Raw genomic sequence first — 26,954 nt, 5'->3', positions numbered from 1 at the left:
GGAAGTGGCTGACTGCGCGCGCAGCTCGCGGCACACACAGATCTGGAAGTGCAAAGAGAGGAGGCAGGGAAACGCCGCTGGAGCGGGGAATGATGGCGGAGATCGAGAAGGAACAAGTTTGATACCGGAGCAAAACTGGAATCTCGGACGAGCTCTTCGGCTTCTAACTCTGTAACGCAACTAGGTGAGAGGCCGGGAAAGTTGTTGTTTACGTTTTGTTTTCACAGCAGACCGTGTTTGGCCGGTGCGAACTACTTCAACGACTCGTACTTGAAACGCAACAATGAATTGTTTGAAGCTGAGGTACTAACGTTCGGGCTTTATTGAAGTGTTGCTAGACTGAGTTGAACTTTGTGTCGTTCTTTATCTGTGGGTGGAGTTGCCAGTGATACCGACACAGGTTAACCTACCGATTTAAGTACCGCAAATGGTTCTTTTTACTTTCGAGCCCGAGTAGTTTGGCTTAAGTTTAGCTCAAGCTAGGAGTCAAACAACTATTCAGATCCACTCAAACGGTTGTGCACGCGAGCTAACCTTAAAATCAGTGTTAAGTTGCACCTGAACCTTTCTGATTTTCGTCTAAAATGTGTTTTTATGTCATGACTAGTGTTCACAAGGTTGTACTAAGGAACGACCTTCCACCACTTTTCGCGGTTAACAAAAAGTTCTTTTAAGAAAAGCACAACTAGTCTAACGTAACTTTTTTTTTTTTTTTTTGAAGATAAACAGAGCACAAGGATTTAAAAAGACATATGAATTTAGTTGGATTACGACTTTACAGTATTTCTTCTGAGCTCTGAACATTAAATTTGATTTTATAGTTTTCCAGGTCTGGGTAAGTATAGCAAAAGCGAAAACTGAATATGGATCAAAATACACTGACGTCACTCTCTTAGCAGCAGAGGTGCAAGCCACAAGCAAACCTTACCACCAAGCCAGTTGACATTTAGATGTTTCTTTAAGTAATTTTTTTGTTTATTCTCAGATGAAATAAGAAGTAATTAATTAACTACTTTGCTCTATTTGTTTTCATCTCCTAAAATAAACACTTCCAAAGAACCTGAATGAGATATTTTGATCCATGTGAAAAGCTTGAGTTTCCAAACTTCATATCTCATTCCATTTTCTAAAAGTAGTATGGGACTCTATTTAAAATTTTTAATTGGGTTAATTGCAGGGTATGTAATTTATTGCAGTTCATCACAAGTTAATCAGAACTATATGTCGACAAAATGAGCAGCATTTTCAGTTGTACACCCTTTTTTAGACATTTGAGCTTAACAATTATATTTATCATTCTAATATGCTTGAATTTTCATTTTTATACATCATAAATTTAGTTACAAACAAATTTTGTTTTACTAAATAAAACTCATTTCCTTTGTTGTGAAAATAGATGTTAAGAGCTAAAATTAAAAATTGACTCATATTTTGGTATCTGATTTTGTTGAAAAAACTATTGTTTTTCTCTTATCAATCTAACCTCTGTTTCAAATTTCTTGTCATCAGTAATGGTCCTCTGAATCCTTTTTTGACTCTTAAAAAACAGAATACAGAAGATCCATTCTGTATCAACTTCATGCTTGACAGCTCCTCTCATTACCTTAGCTATTCAAAATATTAATGGACAGTTAGCAGCCCTAGTTGTGTCTGAGTTAAATTATTGTCATTTTTGAAATTGTTGTTTAATTCCGTGTCATGTCTGTTAATAAATTAAAACGTTAATTTTCTTTTCTTTAGATGACTTCGCTTGAATTGAGAGGACAGTGCTCCAGAAAATCTCTGCCGGACCCATGGAAATGGTTGCCTAAACTCAGATTGTAGTTCTCCATCAAAACATTTGCAAAGCTGATTTGTTTTGGAGTGAAGTTGCAGCGATAAACAACCAAGATGATCAAAACAGAAAACAAAGGAGGGGAGAGGAGCCTTAGAAGCGCGTCCCCTCACAGAAATGCTTACAAGTCTGACTTCCACGCCATCAAGTGCTCCTTTGATGGGCCAAAGTCCGAGGATGCCTCAAAAACATTTGCAAACGGATCAAGTGAAAGTCGGGATGAGTCTAGGGGAAGGCCTTTTGGAACCAGAGTGAATAAGATCAAGAACATATTTCTACAAATGGATGGACAGCAACCAGAGTCTCAAGAAGTCAAACAAACTTTAAAGTCTGACGCCCCCCATGGTTCCCCAACAAAGTTGCAGTTTCCAGTCAGCACTCACAGAGTTAATTTAAACAGCGCTTCAAGCCCCGAATCCCACAGTTTAGATAAAACACCCAAGGGGGAAGATGTTGAGATCGACAAAGTGGCTCTGGCGGAGAAGTTTTCTGTGACCAGAAAACTCTTTGAAAGAGGCGTCAAGGAGCAGCCAGCAGCTGAAAAACAGTCTCCAAATAGAGTGGTTAATCGTCTGTCCCTCGGAAGTGCCTCGGATGAAGAGAAAAACGCAAGGAGAGCGTCGGGATGCAAAGAGAGTCCTGGCAAATTGGAGCAAACACCCACATCGGCAGCTAAAAGTTGCTCAGATGAGATAGCTGACGGTGAAAAAAGGCATGTGTCTAGAGTGTCGCTGAATGCAGGGCCTTTGTCAAAGAGGTTGGAAAATTATATAGTTGAGAATGACTCAGACGACAACAACACATCTGCTGGGAAAGAAGGAGTGGTGTCTCCTAAACAACACAGCACCACTCAACACATACAGCCTACCGTTGTGTCCAAGGACGTCTCACACAAAGCTACTTGTCCTGTCAAAGAAGTCACCGACTCTTCAATTGTTAATAATGTCCTCATCAAAAATAAAGATAGCAAATCTGGATCTTTGGGAACTAAACCGACATTACTGGCTAGTGGTGATGTATCTTCGGCAGCAGATGCCACTCCGAAACTTCGCTCATCAGAGCAAACAACCTCACTTAACCACAGCTACAAGTGCCCCTCACCAGCAGTTGATAGATTTAGTAGGACATCTGTTGGTGAGGGTGGTAAACCATCGAGTTCACCCCCAAGGGATGGGAAACAGCCCTTGCCGTCAGCTGGCGGATTTCTGAACGTAGATCGGAATAAACACCCGGAAAAACCCAAGAGTAACGATGGCCCAGCTCTCAGCCCTACAGGGCCCAACCCACAAAGCAAGGCTTCATCACCTGACTCCAAAGGGGGAAGCACAGTGCGAGCTGAACTGGTGGTGGTACAGAATGAGTCCTCGGACAGTGAGGACGATGAAATCACTGAAGATAAGCAGAAAGACGAATTCTGTGAAGACCTACAAAGAAGCTTTCCATCAGGACAAAACCTCAACTCTCCTTATCAAATCTCATCACAAGAGACTATAGAAGAAGCACAAAGGGGGGCAGACACTGTATATGAAGGTAGAGTCCCAGCAGATGACAAGAGATTTGGTTTAGAGAAAAAGGAGGATAACTTAGCTGTGAGTCAGGACACTAATGAAGAGGATGAAGCAGCAGCGGAGGAGGAGGAGGAAGAGGAGGAGGATTCACTAGAGAAGCAAGTAGAGGAGAACATTCTGGATAGAGTCTCTCCAGTGGTATATGGGATAGAGAACGCAGCATTTGTGGATGATAGAGATGTAGACCAGGTCATCAGGGAAGAAGACGAGGAGGAGGAGGAGGAGAAAGAGGAAGATGATGAGGAGGAGGATGATCAAATCTATGAGAATTATGATGAGTGTTATGAAGTTATTGGTCTCTCGGATGAGGATGAACCTCCCCCAAAAAGGAAAATTAGGTTCTCCACAGATCCCATTTTGGTAAGTGTGTTGTTTACGTGTAAAGCATTGTTATTCAACTCAAATGTAAAATATGTTGTGCAGTATTTTCATCATAAACCACTGTCTCACTGACTCAGCAATGGTGTCTGACCTGGTGTTCCCTGTAGACACAGAACAAATTAGCAGAGGCTGAGAATGAATGCTTTTGTCTGCTATGCTCGCGTCACTCCACAGAAATCTATCATCAGATAAGATCTGTGACTGTTAAGAAAGAAAAAAAAAAAGGTTTATTTATTCTTGTTGAACAGGAAGGCGGGTGGTTTGACAGCCTACCTCCTTAATCTCATGAGAGCTGTGAGAGGAGTTTGGAGACTAGGCCAATGTAGTAGTAACAGTATTTTTGGAAATAGTGTTGACTTTGCAAAGTTCCTGTGAAATCAGGACTATAACCTGCAAAAGTTGCAGTCAGGGTTTCGTGTGAAGCGTTATGCTGTATTGTAGAAAATCTCGGCCGCTTCTGCGCGAGTGCCCCGAGTGGATGTTTTTCCAAACATGCAAGATTGTCTTGAAGATTTTATTGAAACATTTTTAGTGTGTGTTTCTGACTTCGTAGTTGTTTAAGGAAAAATTTCGTATGACGTGACAGAAAAATTGTAATTGTTCAGGGGGTTACAAGGAATCTGTGCATGTTTGTAGCACAAATTGCTTTCTGTCTGAATTTACGTTGCCTTGTTTTCATTTGTTGGTGCTGCTGGTTTGAATTTGTGTAGTATTGATGACAGAAAAAAAGTCTGTTAATAAGCTGTCCATCTTCACAATCTGCTGTAAATGGTGTGCTGTAATTATCTGGCCTCTTTCGTGAAATGCTTAAGGACTACTTCACTGTATTTTTGAAAATTTCTCCCACATACGGTGGGACTTATTCACATAGAAGAGAAATATTACCTGTGACCCCATTAGAGATGGAGCAAATATTCAATTGCAAAATCAGTGTTTGCAGGCACAAAGAACTACTTGGCTGCAGTGCCTGGTAGCCAGTTATATTTTAAGTGCCAGGTGTCACACTCTGCATCCTGATAAATATTTGACCAGTTGGATAGATTCCTACCTTTGGTTCCTAAACCTGATTCAGATTAGAGACAGATGGCAAAGCTTTCAGGTGATAGAAACTTTATTTTGAGGGAAAGGAAAAGTCCAGGATTGAAGTTGTGTGGATTTACTGCAACAAACATCTTTTTCACACTGTTCAACAATGATTCTTTAATTACATGTTTTTCAAAAATGATGCCCCCTTTGGCTGCTGGTTATGTTTTTGTGCCACAGCTGTCTTGGGTGTTTGGAAGTGAATCATATCCCTTCTATAGCCTTGCTAGAAGTATGTGACTTTCACTACAGCTCAGTAGATGGAGCTGCAGATAAAATCGGACTGTTTTTAACAACCGGTAACAAAAGAAGAGTCTCTAGTCTCTAACATTCCTGACCTAAGCCATATCAGAGAATGACAGTTTCATATGTGACAGTAGAGCATGCAACACTTAAGGTTACCTTAAGGTTAAATTAAATGAGTGAAAGTGAAGCATACTGATTGTAGTTGAATTATGTGGAACTGAATTGACCTTAATCACACTATTCACCCCTCAAAGACTTTAATTACATCTGATAACCTGCATGACTGCTCTATAGAAGGTTGCTTTGTGTTTAAAGAAGATATGTTCGTTCCACTGATGGAGTAACAACAAGAAATGCCTTGTGTTTTGGAAATGGGTGTGATAAACGCTTTGGATGGATACAAACATCAAGTTTAAATTTATATATATTTATATTTTTTTAGATACTGCAATATCTAACCAACATTAAGATAACAGACGCAAACAAAATAACACTCCCTTGTACCCCAGCACGGTTTGACATGTTTATTCAGGCCTTCAAAATGTGTTGTTATCACAGGGTGTGGATCCCCCTCCCAATTTCCATCCCAACCATCAGGGGGTCCTGGGAGAGGGAACCAGAAGATGACCCAGAGTGAAGACAAAAACAGACTGCTGTATGTGACTAAAATTAAACTGGGACATTTAAAAACCTATCCTTCCAGTCTCACATCAGTGCAATAAGCCAGGCAGTTGCCCTTTTTTAATTTTGGCTGCTAAAGCTGCTTAATAAATTGAAACATGAAGGTCTTTGCAATTTCAATGTTTTCTGTTTTGCAAAAGATGAATTGGAAGCATGACTTGGTTGGACATCCTCTTTCAAGTGCCAGAGATTTAGGATCTGCCTGCCAACAATATATTTATCCAATTGTATGGTCTCTAACTGCCCTTGGTAAACACCTTATATGTTTGTTGGTGGCTGAGATGCTAAAGCTCACAGAAAATGATGGGAAAATCTTAATGATGGTAAAGTAAGGTAGGAGACTGATAAAGACACAGATGGTTTTCAGACATTTGTCTCTATGACATTTGCGCATAAATCTGGAAACTCCTATTGAGCTCATGCATTTTCTGCCATTGCAGTAGTATCTTTGGTACTGCAATAAATATGTTGATACCAAATCTAATTGCTTTAAGAAATCATAATTTGCTCGAGTGGCAGTGGTAAACGTATAATGCAGAGTGAGAGATTAAGCAATAAAGAGGAAGTACATAATTTAAAATGATGTGAAATATTGCTCCTTTGGTAGCTTGTAAGAGAGGAGACCTTGTGAAGAGTTTAAATCCAAACTTTAGTCCTAAATATGCACCAGGTTTGGCTCAAGAGGAGGTGGCAAAAGGTCTGTGTCAAGGGTATTTGCTCTGTTTACATCTCTACCTGTAGCCTGACTAGCTTTCCACTAACAGTACATTCTACTAGATAAGTTGGCACTGGAATTGGATTCATTGGAGCTTTAGCTGACCAGGAGAGAAGAAGTGCTTTGTGCTTGTTGTTCACATCAGAATTGGATCCCTTAGTATCCTAGGTCTTCCTGACAGATGAGATGTCCTGTGTGGAAGAAAGATCCTCTTTGTGAAGGAAAGGAGGGAGTCACTTTCAACATGCAACAGCCGTATCTGGGCTACAAAGGAAAGCTTGGATGAAGACAGTTTCAAGGACAGAAACAGAGTAACTACTGCCAGATGAAGTTAGCATCTGCTGCTCCCCGTGTAAGCAGATCACAGAAAAGCAGAAAGTAACCACTGCCATAAAAAAAAGTTGTTTTTTTTTTTTTTGTCACACTTAAATGTTTCAGATTATCAACAAATGTTAATGTCAGACAGAGATGACCAATGTAAATACAATATGGGCATCACCAGTTTTTATTAGGCGAAGAAAAATGTCGTACCCAACCTATTAGAAACAGTTATTTGCCTTTATCAGTCTGGATAGGGTTACAAAGCCATTTTGTAAAATGTTGGTACTCCAGCAAACCACAGTGACTGCTATCCACAAAGGCATTGGTGAAAATGACCTTTAATTTCTTTAATATGATTAATCTAGAAGGTCACTGAAGAACCCAGAGCATTATTTAAAGCAACAGAAGCTTCAGGTTTCTTGGTTAATTTTAAGTGTTAATGATTACACATTAACCAAAACCTAATGGGGAAAAAAGATCATTAAAGAGCATATCTGTCACATTTGCCAACAATGGTCCCTTACTTCCCCAGTTCATCTTTAACTTTATGACTGTGGTATCTTAAATCATTTAATATCCCAGTCTTAAAGGGATGAGTGCAGCAGGGGAGCTAAGGGTCTTAGACCTTTTAATTAATCTGGTTTAATCTGCAGAAACAAACGTAACAAGGTGGAATAATGTAACAGGCTTATATAAAACACAATGCTAAAGGGCAAATGCAATATTTACTTCTGGAGATTGATTGATGATGTTCATGATCAGACCTATTTCTTCGGGGGATTTTTTTTCTTAAGCAGTTGCAGCACTTAACAGCTCCACAAGAAGTTGTGAAGTTGAGAAAGCAATGTCTTCTAAGTCATTCATTTGAAAGAATACCACCAGGGCCACAGCAAATGTTTTGGACATTTACTTCTGTCATGTCACCCCCCACCTCAAAACATTTCAGGAATGCATGAAATCTATATGGCCGTATTAAAATTGAAATGAGCTTGAATGGTTGTAATCTGGAGCTGAGTGTTTCTCTGTATGTTCCAGTACTGGAAAAAGTCAGAAGTAATAAAATGTGAAGTGTGCCGTGCTGTAGGTGTGTCCTGTTTGGAGGACAGAGAGCGCAGTGCTTTTTAGAGCGCAGTGCTTTTTAGAGCGCGCTATGTTGTATATCTAAACAGGTTGTCATAGTATTTGTTTCATATTGAACAGAAAGACACTTAAAATGGTAGTCAAGAATAAAGATCAAAACTAATATTTGCACCTGCTGTCTTTGCCCCACCCCCTACAAAAGAACAGGAAGTCCCAACTGTGGTTCAGTCAAGCAACCACCTTCTGTGTTCACTGGAAGCAGGTGTGGTTCAGGAATTTAGTTCATTGCATTATTTGTTTATATTTTACTTATTTCAATGCTTGTTTTGCTCATGCAGGAAGCGTGCACCTTCTATAATCCGATAAACTTCCTGTGCACCTGCATTTTCGTCTTTAAACTGATTTGTGGATGCTTCACCTGTTTCAAAAAGAACAAAGTTTTAAGACATGTTTTACTTTGTTGTCTTTGCAAAATGCTCTGATTAATATTTTGGCGAGTGAGTCATTTTCAAATGTGCTTTAAATCTTTGTTCTAACGCTATCAAAGCCAATCTGTATTAAAACCACACAAAAATAACGGCTTCCATCTGCAGCTAAATGACCGCTTTGCTGTCATGGTTTTGTTTTCGTTGCCAAAATGTCTCAAAGAAGATCTGACTTCCCTTCAGCCACCTGGGCTAGTGGGTGACAAGAGAGGGCAGAATACTAATACAGGCAGACCAACGCTGTTCATTAACCCTGTATGTCGTGAAGTTAGAGCTTATGGTAAACACTTCGAAAATGTCTCTGATTATTAACCTCTTGCCACTTTCTACTGAAACAACAGATTAACTGTTGAGAGTTTTAGGAGCTTTTGCAAGGACAAAAATAGCCTTTTGTCGGCCATGTTTGGACAAACCTGTTAAACCTGTTCGTGTGCTCCGGTACTTTGGAAATTTGATCCTATCTGCAAATGTGAACTCTGGTTTTGTTTCACTTGACAGTTAAAAAAAAAGCCTAATTTATATAACTGAAAGATTTGTCACTGGCTGAATTTAACCCTTCTACAGACGCACACATACGCTCTTTATTGCATGCAGTGTCATTGTTTTTCTTTTACTGCTCTTCCCTTGTTGTTTTTTCTTTATCTGCTGCATTCGTTGAACCTGTTGAGATGAGGAAATATTGCTACAGTCGGCACATGTATGCAGTGCAGTAACAAAGAATCGGTGCTATGTCATTACATCCATAAAAAGTCTTCGTTGGCGTTATTGAACAGGTACAGTTGTAGAAAACTACGATGCACAAGCTTTGCAAAATTGATACAGAGAAGACAGAGTTATTAATTAGGCATTTTGGAAAACATACCTTCTATTTTCAAATCCGAGTCAGAAGTCTGTCTGCATAGAGTTTGCAGAAAGACCCGTGAATGTTGGTTCTCTATGGGTACTCTGGCTTCCTTCTGGTATACATAAACATGATTTTTAGGTTAATTGATACTCAGATGTGTGTGTGTGTGTGTGTGTGTGTATGTGCGTGCGCGCGTGCGTGTGCGTGTTATCTGTCCTGTGTGTCTTTGTGTTGCCCAGTGATGGACTGGCAACCTGTCAAGGACGAATCCAGCTTCTAGCCCAACATCGGCTAGAGTTGGGCTGCATTGTAGGTTTCACTGCTATTTTCTGTGATTGCAGCATTTGTTTGCAGTGTGTTTCTGTTGCAATTCTTTTTATTATTATTATTATTATTTTTTTTTGAAGTTTGTAGCGTGTTTCACCTATATGTTTCGTCATTTGCTACGCGTTTGCACCTGTCAACCACGGCATTATTCAGAACCAACAACAATGTCTTCACTAACAATTTGGTCATTTGAGATGCCTGGGATTTCCTCGCACAGTTTATTTATATTTAGATTCACTTGCAATCATGTTGAATGGGGTCCATGGATCAAATTGAAGTGCAGCAGACAGAGCAAGTCTTAGTTGTTGCAAAAGAAGTCTTTCTGTTTCTAAAAACAAAGTTCACACGCAAATGGAAAGCCTTTCACAATTATCTTTTGTTTGTATACCTGCTTCCTGAAACAATCTCCGACTTTGTCAGTAAATCATTGTGAACTCAGTCAAGTGTTTATCATTTTAGAGGCATGTGCACAGGAAGTACTAGAGATATAATATGCTCTTTTTCCTGGTGTTTATCCAGGATCTCAACCAGGCTCCAGTTCCTTTTTTTTTTCTTCCCCTGAGTATGCTGTGATCCCTCCTGGCTGCCACTCCTGCTCCAGCTTACCCTCACAGCAGGTTTTAATTTGTTGTCTTTTGGTGGTTCCGTTTACATTACATGCTCCCCAATCCAGTGGACAGCCTTTGTTTTTTTTTTTGCACTGGCAATAAGTTTTCTCTGGTTTGCCTTTCCTCACAGCTGCTGACTCATTTCCCATTCTGGTGTTCTGTAGTATGAGGGGTAATTGGAGGAAAGATGGAAAACGTTTCATTTTGGGTGTGGGCATGGACGTGTCTGTGCGTTAAAACATAACAGAGTCGGCACAGGCTATTAAGACTGTAGAACATGAAATATAAAAAAGGCTGAAACCATCAGCAAGTAACTTATTAAAAGCCTAGTGTAAAGGTTTCGTTTAGAATGTAAATGATGCTGTTCGGTATGATCAATGGTTCTAATGGAAACAGTTGGCTTTTAAATATGGTGTTTGTTTTCTCTGCAGAAAAAGACATATTGGGTGGTTTTAATTTGATCCAGACTGTGCATGTTCTGAACTGGAGATTGGAAAATTTGGCTAGAGTGATCAGAGGGGACACTGACCTTTGTTTAAGGACATTTTTAGCTGGAACAAGCTAGTGAACTTGTGATTGATTTTTCTGTCTTTCTTACCAACAAGGATGTGATTGTGTGATCAGGTTTCAGCAAAGAACTTTTTTTTTTTCTTTTTCAAAAAGAAGTTTTAGGATTTTATGGCAGCAGGAAAGCCAGAGCTAACTAATCAAGAGAAGATGAGGGGTGAAAGTCAAGATGCTACAAGCTAACGCTCATGACTAGATCCACTGGTGTTATCAGCATTATAATCTTTTACATTTTCAGCTCGTAATTACAAAGTCTAAACTAAATCTTATATTTCTGCCTGATCTAGTTCTTAGGATGCTAAAGTGAAATTTTACAACTTTTGTCATTAAGTTTCGAAGGTCAACGTAAATAACTTAAATACAGTGAAAATCAGATGAAACAAATGTGTTCTGCTCTTTGTCAGTTGCTTTTAAACCAATTAAAAATCAATGCTATAAATTTGCTTGTGAAATCTCAGCTAAACATGGAATCCAACAAATGGCATCAGCCTAAATTACAGACTGGGGGCTGGTGTGTACGTTTTAATCTTTTGAAATAAGTGCAAAAATCATCCAGCACATGCAGTGTTGTAAACGAACATTTATGTCTTCATGCCTGTGTCTACTATTCAGTATAAAATTGTTACAGTGGCTTTCTTTGCCAATTAAAATATAGCTCTTGGTGAGTTATTCTGGAAATTTACTGTCTGCACTGCTTTGGGCTGCATCCAATGTCTACATAGTAGGGAGACTGAAGGAGGACGATTGTTTTTTGTTCATTAATTTCTCAACTGCTGCAGCCTTTTTTCCCACAGTAAAGTAGTTTTTAACTTTGTGGCAGATTCCTCAGCTGTTTTTATTCTGTCATCATAATCTAATAATGACATCCTAAAAATGATTTGTATTTAAGTCTATCTTAGATATTCAAATCTCTTTTATCTGAGGAATTTAACAATGACAACTCAAAAAACAGAAGAAATTTGTGAAGAGGCAAAAACTTTTTTTTGTAGAACATATTAGAAAGTTTATTTGCATTAGCAAGGAAAAAGACACGAGTTACATAGACTGATTAATTAAATGTTGATTTTTGAATGTTTTTTTTTTTTTTTTTTTAGTTTTTCAAATCAAAGCAAAGAACAAGAACATTGTTAGAAGATCCCACTAGTTCAGATTTTTTTGTACAAAGCCAGCAGGTATTATTGGGGCCCTCCGTTCATTTCAATTCAGCGCTGTGCATCTTCTCAATGATTGCAAACCAGTGTCACCTTTGAAACACGTGAAAAAGTCCATTAAGACAGAACAGATTACTGGAATCCAGCTATGGTTGGTGTCACCAGAAGTGCTGGGGCTTCTGTATAGAACCGGTTCAGAAAAGATCCCTGGGCTCTGCTCCTCGGAGTGTCGGTCGTCAACCAGATGCTGAAGATGATTAGCGGTTTATTCTATAATGTAATGTTTTTGTGTGCACATTTGGGTGTTGCTAATCTAATCCAAACAAATGTAACCTGCATGCATTTGAAAACTAAATCTGCGTTATGGAAATCTGATCTCTTTGTTAGGAAACATTTCTAGTTTACAGTTGCGTTCTCTGAGCAAATCTATTGCGTAACATCTTAAGAACTAAAACATAAGCAGGTTAAGTCAGTATGAACATTTCTATACTTTATTTACTTTCAGATCATTTAGATTTTAAAATTAACTCTAAAAAATTCAAAAGATTAAGCTGCTCCGTTTGTTTTTAAGTCGTCTGTTTACTGAGAACTGTCATTCTCCTGTACAAATATTGCAGCCAAATTATCAACATGCTTGCGATGTTTTTGTGACCGAATCATCATGACTTCACCCAGATAAGTAATAGCAATGTTCTAAACAGAAGGGTTTTGTTGACGGTCCTTTGTTGGTTCATCCTTATAATGAGGCATAAGCTCCTCATGGAGTCTGCTAAGCTAATCTACTTTCTTATCAACAGTTCACAGGCTCTGTTCATGATTTAATTAACTCCTGTCTTGTTTCTAATAAAAAAAATGTTTTTTACACTCCAAAGTTCAACTGCAACATGCTGAATGGGTTTCTGTTTTTGGCATTTTTGGTCATTAGATAATTCCTCTGTAATTTATTGAACAGAAATGTGACGCTATTTTTAATTGGCACAAATTAAACTGAATTATTTTTTTTTTTTAGAAATTCTAATCTGGTGGTTTTATACCTTTTCTTTATTTATTATAATCAACAATGGAAATGATAAAAAAAAAAAACACGTTATTTTCTATAGGTAAAGTAGATTATAAGGACAATAAGGTTTAACCATCAATACTTATGCGCTTCAACTTGCTTGCTCTACTGGATCACATTGTTTATTCCTACATTCATTTTATAGTTATTTTTAGCTATCAATGAATAACTTGGATAGTTCCAAACCATTATTGTATAATGGTGTATATTTGTTGTCCACATTAATTTTTGTATTTTATTTTATACATTAGTAGCTAAATTTGCTTAATCCATCATCGGAAATCAGGTCTTTTGGCAATGTATCCAAACTAACAGATGTTTGCAAGGAGCAACTCAAGCAAGGATAATTTTTAAATGACTTATAGCAACTAATTTGATTAGTAAAATGTTCAAATTAAACACAAGCTGACATTTTAAAGCATTGCTTTCCTAAAATAACTCAAAGTACTTAGTACAATCCCTTTGCTTTCACGACCTGTTGCAAACATGATTAATCGGTCAGATGCCAGCATCTCGCCCGAGTGCTGCATGTGTGTTTTTCAAATCCTACCAGAGATTTTGGATGACTGTGATGGCCACTCTAGTTGGTTCCAGGACATCTTCTGAAACCAGGCCTTTGTGGACCTGGAAACATGCTTGTGATCGTTCTTTTGTTTGAAGGCCATTTCACGATTGTTTGTGTTTTCATTGTGGTCTGAAGTCCAGGAAGGATTAGATAAATTATTTAGCTCCTTTCCTGTTGGGTGTCTCAGGAATGAATCTTAAACTGCAAAAGGATTATATGTGTAAGCTATGGCTTCTGTAGCACTCTGAAAAATCAACAATGCCAAATATGTTTATGTTAAAGACTGTGTGTTTTTCCCTTTGCAAGCCCCTTGGCCCTCCAAGTGCATAGAACATGTGCAGAAACAATGTGATCCTGCAGGATTGGGCCTGTGATGAGAGCATACTCAGCAGACAGACTTCTGAGACTTTGAATGCAGGAACAGCTTGGTCTTATGTCAATCATTGTGACTTGGATAAATGTTTTGTTTATAATAAACAATCCTTAGAAATCTAATTATCATCAAAATGTATATTTTTTCTTTTACATATATCCAGTTTATTTTCACTGAGAGGAATATTTGTCATACATCTTTGCTTGATTACCTCTCCACAGCTGTGTCCCACTTTCCGCAGTACCTCATGATCATCACTACTGCATGTCTGTTCTTTGTAATTGCAACCAGAAAAGTCTTTCTGAGATGCATCCAGCGCTTTGACAGACCCGCCTGCAAATTTCACAACTCCTGACATCTCTGCAGCATATCGTTAGGGAATTCTTTTCATGCTTTAGTGTCATTACATCTGCCAAATATGTGAAGCGGCCGTCTCAACAGACAGATGAGTAAAAATTAGGCATCTTTATATATATATTCAAAAAAAAAAGAGAGGGGATTTCAGTGTTGGTGGTCCAAAATCATTATCCATCTATCAGCATTAAAGCAAAGTAGCTCATTTTTCTATAAGAGCTTAAATTGTGAGTGTCATCACACCATTCTTAAGAAAAGCAAAAAACAACAACAAAAAAAAACCCCAATGCATCCTCCTTGCTTCACTGAAAAAGGAATGCTTAAAAATTGAAGCCATCCAAATAACCTATTTTTAATATTTTGCCCAGGTCTTCAGCACCTTCTCCAATGAGGATTACGATCGGCGCAATGATGATGTGGACCCTATTGCAGCATCTGCAGAATATGAGCTGGAAAAGAGAGTGGAGAAAATGGACGTGTTTCCTGTGGAAATTCAAAAGGGTGAGTCACAAAAGGAAGTTTTTAGTGTATTAAGCAAGTTAATTCAAGAGGAACGTGTAAGGAAAGTGACATTCAGATTGTTCTCCAACCTTCCACCTACGGCAACGTCACTCTCACCGCAGAGGAGAGCAGCTACGGTAGAACCTGGATTTACAAGTATTTTAAAAACAAGACCGTACAATTAATAGAGAGTTTAAGCAGACCTTAGCATCTGGTACCAACTGTTTGGATAACATTACTAAAACACCAGTAACTTTGAACCTCAATTAAAGCCTCCCAGTATTTTTTAAATGTCCCATAACGGAGAGGTTGAAAAGCCAAAAGGAAACAATAGAGCTTCGATTTGCAGCATGAATTAACCACAAACGTATCTCCACATGACGGGAAAAAATGTTTTCCTTTTTATTAGCTTCTTATCTCTCTTTTCTGTGACTCTGTTTTAAACACAAACATCCATCATTAAGTCTTCATCCCTCCATCTGATTTATGTAATTTATTTATGTAATTTTTAGCATGCTTTACTCACCAAGAGTTAAAACATCAGGTTTATTTTTACCTTAAGCCAAATGTTAGGCATTTTCAATTTTTAATCAAACTGTGTAATTCAGCTTATTTGTCCGTTCTTCCTGTCTGTCCTTTTACATCAATATTTTTGTCTGCCAGCAGGAGACAATGGGCTTGGGATCAGTATCATAGGAATGGGAGTAGGAGCTGACCAGGGTTTGGAGAAACTCGGTATTTTTGTGAAAACTGTAACTGAGAATGGAGCAACTGAGAAAGATGGACGGTAAGTCAATTCTGCGGTAGTTAGACCCGTCACAATACGTTCTTCCCTTTTTTTTTTCTATTATCTGAATTATAACACGGTGAAAAACGTTTCCATGTTTAACGTAAGAGACATGGAAAAGAAACGATCCCATTATTAGAAGCTGTCTCAAAAGAAAGTAAGAGAAAATAGTTGTTTAATCCTGTCTTTTGAAGCACATTTAATATATTCTGTTTCATGTTGAAGGTCTGTGCAAAACCCTACAAGAGCGGCGTGCTTTAAAGTCCTCCTCACAGATTTAACTTCCTCTTGCTGTAGGATACAGGTGAATGACCAGATAGTAGAGGTGGATGGGACCAGCCTGGTGGGAGTCACCCAGCTGTTTGCTGCAACTGTCCTGAAGAACACCAAAGGCACAGTGAGGTCAGTTTAACTCCTCCTCTGCCCTCAGAACAACCTCAATCTAAATATCCAGCTGGCTGCCAAACTGTGTTGCTGTTATCCCACTATAATTAAATAAGCTGGTTGAGAAACTTTTCTTTCGTGAGAGTTTAGACGGGAGGCCAAGGTTCAGTTGTATTATGGTAATGATTTATAGGCAAATTTAACTCCCCTGCATTACAAAGTGAGTTCAAAAACACATTTCTAGTTTGCATACTTTAGTGTCAAAGACACAAAACGTTGTGTTGTAGGGTATCCAAAGCAACATGTACAATACTACATTGTATAGTATGCTTGTTTCTATAAAAAAAAACAAAAAAAAAACAGGTTTCTGATTGGTCGAGAGAAGCCGGGAACTCAGAGCGAGGTGGCCCGCCTCATTAGTGAGACACTGGAGCAGGAGAGGAACCAGCAGCAACACCTGGATGACCCTTACGACCACTCTACAGAGGAGGTAAGTCAGCTTCACAGTGACCCTTAAGCTGGTCGTTTAGTGCTTTGTATGAAAAAACCCCCAAAATGTTTACAACAGTAAATCCTGTAATCATAATAATGCAGTAATGACATTTGCGCAGCATTAGCCATTTTACCGCTCCCACACCAATCCCCCCTGGATCATCCAGGAAATTAGCAGCTGCCTATGAGTAAGCCATGTGTCACAACTCTGCTGTTGGAAAATGTTCATTCAGCTGCCATCTGTCCATCAGAGTTGGGAAATGTTTGTTTTCTGAAGTTCAAGCCACCACAGGAGCCTAATTTTGCAACATTGAGACTATCCAGAGATTAAACGGGCTTTTTTAGAGCAGAGAAAGACAAACTTACTAAGGTGTGTGGCTGTGCAAAGAGTGTGGTCATAGTCTTATCTACTGAGTGGGTTGCTCATGTTTGCCTTTATTGTCATGAACATGCTCAGCCAAGCCCCTGAAGTGACTCCTGCGGACTAATCCAATGTTGTTTCCTCCAGGCAAGGGGTAAACCCTGGGAGTATTGCTGTACCAATGTTCAATGTGTATGAGATCATCAAGGTGTGTTTGAGCTCACAGTGAGCGATATCTTTCAGGAGGAGAGGTATGAGGACGAGGACGACGACGTCATAGAAGAAAGAATCCTTGGGTCCAATTTCTCTCCAGGGAGAAACGTGGAGGTGTTGGAGCTGCCGGACTCAGAGGCCTTGTTCATGCCGACGGACATGAACAGCTCTCAGATGGCCTTCAAGTTCAAAGAGGTACACCAAATGTCTTCTCTGTTCATAAATGTTTAAACTCCTTCTTGCTGATACAGTATCTGATTTATTAGATGGAACAAACTATCTAATTTTAATCATATCTAATAGCTGCAACTGAAGCACAGCGCTGCTACAGATGAAATACATCAACTGAAGGAAAAGGTAGGATGAGAAAAAAAATGTACATATCTTGTTTAAAATTATACACATGACAAATATTAGAAAAACTGCAATCCCCTGCAAAAGTAGTCACACTCTGAAACCTTGTAAATTCTGTGGCAACCACAAACTTCAGGATACGTGATTCGGGTTTTATGTGATGGACCAGCACAAAGAAGAACATAGTTGTGAAGTGGAAGGACAACGGTTCATGATTTCTAACATTTCCTTGAAAAATAAGTCAATACTTTGTAGAAGCACATTTTGCTGCAATTAAAGCTGCATATTTTTGATATTGTACTCCTCCTGGCTTTACTTATACCACTGTTATTGTCAGTTTTGCAAAATAGTTCATTGTCAATGAGATTTTATGAAGAGTACCTGTGAACATTGGTTTTCAGGTCTTACTACAGATTTTCATTTGTTAGGATGAACTTTGTCTGGACTATTGTAACATGTTTATTTGAAGCCATTTCACTGTTGCTCCGGCTGTATGTTTAGTTTCTTTGTCCTGCTGAAGCTCTGCTTTATTCTCAAGTCTGTAGCAGGCTCTAGCAGATTATGTGGGATTTCCCCGTGTTACATCCGTCTTGCAATCAAGTCTGACTGGTAAACGGTAGCATGATGCTTCCACACTCTTATTTCATTGTGAGGACGGTGTGGTCAGGGAGATATGCGGTGTAACCTTCCATCACAAATAGTTTAACTTTGGTCACTTTTGGCCAGACGACCTTTTCCCAATGTTTGTTCTTCTGCATGACTTGTGGAAAAATGCTCACAGGTTTTCTTATGATTTTTTTCTGTTGACTGATTCTTCGTGGATCTCTGCAGCTCCTCCAGCGTTACCATGGACCTCTGAGCTACTTCTCTGGTTATTCCTTATTAGCCTCGTCATGCTGGGTGTTTATATTTCATGCAACTTCATTACTTTGCGTCAATCCATCACATAAAATCCCAGTAAAATAAATCGAAGTTTTTGGTTATAAAATGACTAAATGTATCCAGGTTCAAGGAATATGAATATATTTACCAGGTGGTGAATGTAGTGGCTGTAGACAGTAATTAGACTGTGCATGTATATAGAACAGTCTTTGTATTTTTAAATAATTGTTTCACCTATAATTGAATTGTTTCCCCTATGTTAGTATTTAGCTATAAATTAAAACGCACAGTTTGGCGCCATAGCTAGAAGAAAACCAACATTTCTGTGAACGTGTGGTACAAGATTGTGTTTTTGTTGCAGCTAAGCAAATCAGAGGAGGACAAATCTTTGTGGGAAGAAAGGCAATCTGCACTGGAGCAAAAAATTGAGGAGAGCAACGACAAAATCCTAAAGCTGGAGAATTACTGGCTGGAAGCCCAGGCTGTGTGCAAGAGTGTGAATGAACAATTAGCCGAGAATCAGGCTCAGTATGAGGCCCTGGACAAGAAGTACAACAAGGCCAAGAAACTGATCAAAGACTACCAACAAAAGTGAGTTTAATTTCTTTTTTCAGCTAAGATTGTGTTTTTTTTAAAAAGTGTTTTTAGTAACAATCAACTGAAAGCATTATGTCATTACCAAAAAAAAAGCAACATTTTTCATATCCCCAACAGAGAGATAGATTTTGTGAAGAAAGAGGAGGAGCTGAAAAAGACTCTGGACGAAAAAGACAAATGGTACAAGGAGCAGCTGGAGAGCCTGCAGAACAGGGTAAGAATCCGGGTCAGACAGTGAAAGCTTCTACACCTGCTAACCTGCTGCTGTCACTGAAATAAACATGGCCATGACGTTTTCTGTCCACAGATTGCTGCCCTGGAGTCCAGAGGGGCTTCAGCTGTGGAGAGTCAGAGCGGTCTGGACTCTGAGGACAGACTCGGCAGCCAAGACTCGGTCAACAACTCACAATCCATTGACTCTCTCTTAGGTATATAGTGCACGCTATGATTAAAATCCCAAAAAAACATAAATTTGTGAAGGTGAACCCCCGTCTTTAGCAAGCACCGCTTATTTTTCTGTTGAAGATCAAGACTGGACCGAAGTGGTCCCTGAAACAACGCGCCTGGACACCAGCGCTCAGAAGGCCAAGTGCCGGTTGGCTCAGATGAGCCGGCGCCAGGCTCCAACTCGAAGCAAACTAAAGGAAGGCCTGGCTGAACCCGCTCATCATTCTCAGGTCTGAAACTCTGAAGCCCCTCTGTTCTGCTTTAGTGTACGGCCAGCATGCTCACTATGGAGGTAGGGTTATGTGTCATAACCGGCAGGATGGACTGCAGATTTGATCAACTGTTGTGATATTTGAGTTTGTCATCATTCTCTAAATGTACAGATGTGTTCTGAAAGACAGTAGAATCCTTTCCTAACTCAGTTTGAAGACGATAGCATAACATTGAAACACAGCTAACCAGAGGTTTCTTCTGCATAAATAGCTTTTATTCTCCCTTCCTTGCATTGTCCTTGTAAATAATTAACTCGGTCCCTGCAGGAAACTGAAGAAGAGGACGAGCAGGAGGAGCAGGAATCTGCCGGGAGGCGGCAGTCCACCCAGGAAAGCCCAGCGCTCCCTGTCGACATCTGCCACCCTGGAAATGGACAGAAAGACGATCCGGGCGAGACCGGAGATACTTCCAAAAGCAAATTGGAGATGTCCAGCAGTCCATCTTTGTCCCCGTCACTGGGGGACAGTGCTGAACGCTGTAGCAATCCTTCATTGTCTTCTCCAAAACACACGTCCTCACCACACTCTCCTCCGGGTTTGATGCGCAACGTGAAGAAGAGAGAGTCCAAAGGCAAAGGGAAAGAACTCAAAGGTACGCAGGAACCTGATTTGATGTCTGCAACAGCAAAGGCTTTTTCTTCTCGCTAATCTCTGCTTTGTTACAGAGGAGTTGAGTGAGTCTTCTACAGCAGTAAAACCTAAAAGGCGATTTCCAGATTTTGGGCAAGTATCCGAATTATTCACTGATCATTTGCAGCCAAGATCTCACCTTCTAAAAAAAAATTAAACAAATATCCCTAATGATCAAAACAGAGGCCTTCGGAAGTCAGGCGGCAAAGGGAAAAAAGACAAAGAGAAAGAGGCCCTGAGAGCTTCTTTGGACAGCAGGTATTACTCTGCTAATATTCTATATTTTCTTAATGTTAAGATGTTTTCTAATTTACGCCTAGCATCCAAATTCTTTCAAATTGATAAAATGTCAATGAAAAGTCAACTTCTACTTGTTTCAGCAATTCTGTTCCAAAAGTGAAAGTAATGTATTATTTAGAATAAGCACAAACACATTTCTGTTGATTTAGAAGGTCTAAGTTAGTAAAAACCTTAAATGTTTTTCATCAAATTAAAATATTAGATAAGAGTAATAAAACAGTATTTTAAGAAATGCTACATTCTAGTCTTTGAGATGCACAATATGCAATATAAGACGCCAAGTCCATTCAAGAGTTTGCAGGAGAGGTTCTGAAGTATCCGGTCCTGGTCCTGCTCTTGGTTCTGTGTTTTATCAAGTCCAAGTTTGTTGGAGATGCTGAGTTCATCTCCTACCTGGTTATTCTCCCAGAAGCTGGGAAACTGGGCTTCCTTAATGCCTCAGCAACAGTCTGATCATCTTTATGCATTCACTGCATTGATAGATGGATCCATGCAAAAAAAAAAAAAAGCACTTTCAGTAGGCAAAACCTTTTATTAATTTTGCTATTAGTTTCAAACATAAACACTTGAAGTGTATCACTCTGTTGCAATTTCTACATTTTCAGTGATAACCTTGGTACAAACTTGAGGGTGATTTATTTTAGGCTTGTTGCCATAGCAGCTGAATAGCTGAGGCTTTGAAGCAGAGAAATATTGTAGCTTTTGTCTTTTTTGATGTCGGAGTAGCAGAACTCTGCATCTCACTGCTGATCTGATGTCCAGGGGGTCTGCAGAGCTACTAGAGGAATCTGGAGGGAACCTGTCTCCTGCAGAGTCCATGACCTCTGTCCCCACTTGTATGCCTTTCTCCTGGTTTGGAGACAAAGACAGGGACAGAGACAGAGAGCCGTCCTCGTCCAACAGCAGCCTGCCATACGCTGCAAACGAAACCAGCAGTGAGCAAAGCCAGGATTGTAAAACTAAGGTAGACAACTGTTTTGTGAATTTATTTAGATAAATTGTAGGCACCTCATTTTTATTTAAATTGTCTTTAATGTCTCGTCCTGTCACTCAGTCTCTAAATATTGTGTGGAAAACTATTCCAAATAGCCAGGATGAACTTCCTTCTTGACTTCCTTAGGCAAAATGTTTGGATCTGTAGAGAATGTGGTAACTCTGTTCTGGTTGGGTCCTGTGGTGTTTTTCCATCACGTGGTACTCTGCAGCTCCTCATCAATAGTTAGGCATAACATTTTGTGTATTCGGTAATTTAGATGTTTCAACTCGTTTTACTTGGTCACTGCGGGGAAAGTGGTTACAGCATCCAGCTGTTCGTATTAGAAATATTACAGCCTGAATCTGCAGTGATGCTGCAAATGGAAAGCCTGACTGTCACCCAGGCTTTAGTGGGCTGCTGTTCCCACAATTCCCTTTTAATGAGTTCAAGACACGAGCTGAAGCTTTGGCTTCACTTTTCGAAGAAATGACTGATTTTGTGGCTGTTTTCTTACTTTACTGCTTTGCTTTCTGACAAGTCTCCATTGACCATGTTTCTTTAAACAGACAAACCTCTCCTGGTCCTCTTTATTCAGTCGCTCTTTAGATTTGGTACAGTATACACGTTTTATTATTCCTTTGACTCTAGATCACAGTCAGTAGTGTATTACTAACCGTTCCAGTCCTACATCCCTGGAATAATTCACTACTTGTTTTGTAGTGGGTATGTGGTAAAGTTTTAACTTCTAATTTTACCCGTTTTTTTCCCCCTTTTACATTTACTTTAAGAAAGAATTCAGGCTGGTTGGAGAACAAACAACCCATGGGTAATTTTCTAGACTTTACGGCTAATTGGAAAATGCTCTTAAGAGTTTTATGTGTAAATAAATATAAAGCGTTTGACTTCTGCCTAACTTGGTGTGTGTCATTTGAGTTTATGCGTTTATTATTTTAATGAGTCACTTTGATTAAATCACAGCCTGCCAGTTTAGATGCTGTTTTCTTTCCTCCAAGCTCAGCAGCAGTCTCCTTGTAAAAGTATTCACACCCTTTAATCTTTTTCTTTCTTCATGTTGGAGTCATAAACTTGGACTGTTTTTTTGAGGCTACATACACACTGTGCTGAAAATCGAACACACTTCACACTGACCACGCCTTACCCACAGTGAAACATGGTGGTGGCAGTAATATACTGTGGGCAAGCTGCAGGACAGCTGGGTGGAGTTTGTGATGACGGATGGAGATTAATACAAGGCAGTGTTTGGGTGAAAGTTCACCCTCAGCAGCCCAAACACAGTGCCAGTAGAATAGTTTAGAGCAAAGTATGTTCCTACGTTAGAATGTCCTAGTCAAAGTTCAATCCTAAATCTTTAGACTTAATAATTATGCTCTACAACAGATCTCTCCACTTGATCTATATAACAAATAGTAGGCTAACCATTTAGTCTCTAGATGAGAGGTCCCAAAAGACTTGAAGCTGTCCGCACATTTTAGGTTAATATTTGTAAAAAAAAAAAAAAATTGAGAGCCATATATATTACTTTGCTATTTTACAATAACGGGCTGTTCTGTTAGCTTCTCAAATAAAATGCTAATGAAATGCATAAACATTTGTGGTGGCAACAGGGTAAAATGTGGAGACGTTAAAGGGGTGTGAATACTTCTGCAAGCCTCAATGTAACAAGTCAAACGTATAAACATTTATGAAATACCTTCAGAGAAAACATTACCTCATACCTGGAGTTAGTGTTTGTTTTTGTCGTGTTTTTTTTTTTTTGGTGGGGGCGGGGACAGTTTCTCAGTAGAAATGGCCTCCTTGTAGTTTAGCGTGTCATCATGTAGTTTGGGTGGTGGATTGTTTGTAGTTTGTAGGATCTGACCTTTCTTCCCCTCACATGTTTAAGGTCACAGTCATGACTCTGCTGTGTAATCAGTATTAACTGCCACCACTGTAATTACTTTTAATCCCCATGAAAACATCCCTTCCCTCAGCTGTCGTCCTGAACAGAAACTGGTGTTTTGGTTGATGTTGCTTTAGTAAATGCGTTCCTTCTTTCCCATTGTTCCAGAGTTTTTCAGTCATAGATGATTCTAGCCCTGCCAGCCCCAGTTCAGACATCTCTGGGTTAGTCGCTGAACCCAATCTGTCTGGGCGCTCACACACTTTAATCTTCTCTTCCAGCGAGGTGAGTGCTCTCCTTGTTGTTGTGGTCACAAAAGCTGTGTGGGGACGCCCTGATGCAACTGAAAGGGGACATTCTCAAGCATGCCCTTTGAGCCTCGCCCCCTTTCATAGCACAGATTAAACCGTGAATGGACAGAGACAATATGAGCGCTGCATGTCTGTGTGTTAAAGCCGGTTTGTTTTGTGTTGCCGCAAGTCACGTGGCTTAGCTTTTTCTTAAGTTGGCTATGATTTGGATGGTGCATACTTATGCTTTATCGCGGCTGTGTCCTGTTTTTTCCTGTTTGCTTAGTGATGTTTCTTTCACCTTCTAATCTGATACAGTTCGTCTCTGCAGCTCAGTGTGAAACCGTCAGTACACGCTGCAGAGTTTGGGGGGTGTTTTTCTAGGAATGCACGCTTGTTTTTCTGTGTACTAGCTTGGGGAATGTTTATCAGCTTTTACATGTTGTAGTTTACTCGTTTTTAGAGATTTTAGGAAAGTTAAAATTTGCTTTGCAGCATTTCTGACCCTTCAGTAGAAAGGTAAAGTTAATATTGATCAGCACTCTCACAGAAATAGTTATAGTGCCATATCATGTGGCTGCTGAACCAAGTTGGGGGGAAATCAGTAGGGGTGCACTGATTTGAATCTTAAACACTGATGTCATCTACTACAGCAAAGGTCTAAAAATCAAGCAAAGGTCTAAAAATCAAGCACAGTCTTTTTTCCTCTGCAGTGAGATAGATTTGACTGATAGACCGGCCCACCAGGTCATTTCTACACGTTTGCAGCTAAAAACAATTTTAAAAATCGGGGATCGGCCAAAAAAATCTGCAATCGATGCACTCCTATAAATCAATTCCAAGTTTTGGTCAGAAATTTAAATAAACTCAGTCACGTTGAAAAATACGTTGATTTGGACCTTTTTTGATATGACATTTAGAGTTCAAGGAAGTGTTCTTTAAAGTTCAAGGGCATGTCCTTGAACTTTAAAAACAGGAATTTGGGATGATGTGAATTTACTGTGAAATTTTTAAATTACTCTGATAAACATGAAGAGAAAATTATGCATGCAGACTGAAATTGTCTACACATAGTTACAGAGAAAGTACAACATTTTAATTTAACCATCAATAAACTGGTTTAAGTTTGACTGAAAATGTAACCTCACCAAAAGAAATTGAAGTCATTTCAATTTGTTCATTTTCATGTTGGAACAACCAGTTTTGTCCACCATGCTTATTGCTCCTATGTGCAAAACATGAACACAGTCGTTTTTTTCCAACAGCACAATGATCCTAAATGCACATCAAATCAAAACTTACACTGGAGCCTGTTTCATATCATTTTAATCCGGTTTTTGGATTAGAAAAAATTCACAGTTTAAACTTGCACACCCAGATCATGTTTTTAAACTTCACTGTAGTTGTTTGTTGTTAATATCCCACCCTGGGAAAAAAATGCTGAGAAATCAGGGACTATGATGAGTATATGCAAACATAAAAAACAAAATTTTTATGCAATGGAAATAGTATAATCTGTAGGAGGAAACAAAAATAGTGCTGACAGCCTCCAGGTGCCCAACTTTTAGATTTGGTTTTCAAATTCATTTAAATTAATGAAAACATTTTGCCTGGATGCAAATAAACAATGGATTAAAAGCAGCAGTACTTATATTTTTACTTCCATCTATAATATCTGTTTTCTTTACAGACGTTGGATGATGAACCAGTCCCAGCTGGGAAAGAGTATCAGTGGCAGAATCGGCCCATCTCCGACTGGACCAATCAGCAGGTCTGTCACTGGCTAATGGGCATGAACATGGATCAGTACACATCTGAATTCACCGCAAAGGGAATCGATGGCCAGCAGCTGCTGCACTTAGACAGCGACAAACTGAAGGTAGAACAAATGCACTTTCAAAATATTCCAGTAAAACCAAGATACAGCATCACTTAACTCTGGTCTCATAGTTGCTGCCCCCTTGTGGCCAAAGTAAAACTTCTCTGAGTTATTGGAACAGAAAATTAGCTGACAGGATTAAACCTGCTGTAAATTAATGCAGGTAATAAATTTGTATAGTTTGTCTCAGTGTTGTGATTAGATTTTTTTTTTTTTTACCCTAAGGCACTCGGTGTGACAAGTCAAAGTGACCGCTCCACTATTAAAAAGAAGCTGAAGGACATGCGGAAAGCCCAGGAGAAGCTGGAGAAACAGCGGGAGAAAAAAGAGAAAGAGGGCCGACGCAGTGGGAGGCTGCCGGTCCAGGGCGACTCCATCTGCTGATCAGAGCTGTTCAGAAAAGTCTTTCCTTGACTTTCGTCCCTGTTCAGAAAAAAAAAAAAAAAATCTGTATTTCTGATTCCATGATGTTCCTTTCAGGAGATCACAGTGGTTAACACAGTTGGCTTAAATCATTTGGCCAGCTGTGAGGAGTTTTCTATCATTTTCTACCTGTGCAGCTTTTCTTCCTTGCAGTCCAGAGACATTCATAGTGTGAAGTTGTTCATTCGTTTTGAATGGACCACCGTCCTTTTGTGACTCTACATGATATTTGGAGAGAGTCTGCCTAGCTTCTCATGCTGAGACCGTGATGTGCCAGAAACCTCCTTGCAGGACCTGAGGTGGTGGTTTATATTCAGAATGTTTTTTTATTATTGTTTTCTATCGGTTTCCATTAACTACAGCTAAAAACCATTTTAATTAAATGATGGGGTATGTCAAGTTTGGTAAGAGACCAAAACAGATATTCTAACACTTTTACCACTAAAAAAAAAAAAATCTTGAAACTATAATTATTGAGATCTGTTTCCAATTATATTGTACAGTCCAGATAAAAGCACTATCAATCTTTTAAGCTTCAAGGCAGCAAAGTTTTAAATGTATAAATGAGTTTTATACATGTGCCTGTTAACTGCATTTTTACTTAAATTCCTTATTTTATACTATCTACATTTTTCTACTAAGTAGAATAGCCAGACTTTTTTTTTTTCTTGTCAAAAAGGAAAAGAAATGAGAACCTTATCACGTAGGGACCAGGTGAATGCTGCTGCTGTGTGCCTGACTCGGACTGTTTGGCTTGAAAGGTACCATGATGCTCTGTAAATACTCAAAGGATGAGCCTGTGGCAACGACTGGTGTGGATCCAGAGCCGTGTCACGTGTGAATGCAAGGCTGGACGATGAATGTTCTCCATGAAACCGAAGTGCTTCCTTTATTCTCAAGCCTAGTTCCATGATGTTTGTACAAAATATTAAATGTTGGACCAGAAGAAAACGATGTTTTCTGAACTCTGAGATGCTAATCTTGGTACATACAGCATGAATAAACTAATAATCATTTCTCATG

At 39.2% G+C, this 26,954-nt stretch overlaps 1 protein-coding gene across 5 annotated transcripts; it reads left to right on the top strand.

Moving 5' to 3' along the window:
• Positions 1-26,950, top strand: ppp1r9ala (protein phosphatase 1 regulatory subunit 9A-like A). Of its 5 annotated transcripts, none has more exons than XM_088000932.1 (19): positions 1-184; positions 1,741-3,762; positions 14,612-14,744; positions 15,411-15,531; positions 15,829-15,933; positions 16,279-16,405; positions 17,012-17,176; positions 17,285-17,338; positions 18,579-18,808; positions 18,932-19,028; positions 19,122-19,242; positions 19,340-19,491; positions 19,801-20,125; positions 20,199-20,256; positions 20,347-20,421; positions 21,190-21,427; positions 23,508-23,624; positions 25,320-25,508; positions 25,734-26,950. In XM_088000932.1, exons 2-19 carry the CDS (start codon positions 1,891-1,893, stop codon positions 25,890-25,892), a joined length of 4,338 nt encoding a protein of 1,445 aa, XP_087857058.1. In that variant the 5' UTR covers positions 1-184; positions 1,741-1,890; the 3' UTR covers positions 25,893-26,950. The 5 variants fall into 5 exon arrangements, with proteins under 5 accessions (XP_087857058.1, XP_087857061.1, XP_087857054.1 ...); XM_088000935.1 differs by having other exon boundaries at positions 15,408-15,531; positions 21,226-21,427; XM_088000928.1 differs by having other exon boundaries at positions 15,408-15,531.
• Positions 26,951-26,954: the final 4 nt, after the last annotated feature.

This window comes from Poecilia mexicana, unplaced genomic scaffold (genome assembly GCF_051168715.1).
Source record: "Poecilia mexicana isolate PSO_F unplaced genomic scaffold, ASM5116871v1 scaffold_2, whole genome shotgun sequence".
Classification (NCBI taxonomy): domain Eukaryota; kingdom Metazoa; phylum Chordata; class Actinopteri; order Cyprinodontiformes; family Poeciliidae; genus Poecilia; species Poecilia mexicana.
The sequence above is the reverse complement of the archived record's forward strand: the minus strand, read 5'-3'. Positions and strand labels throughout refer to the sequence as shown.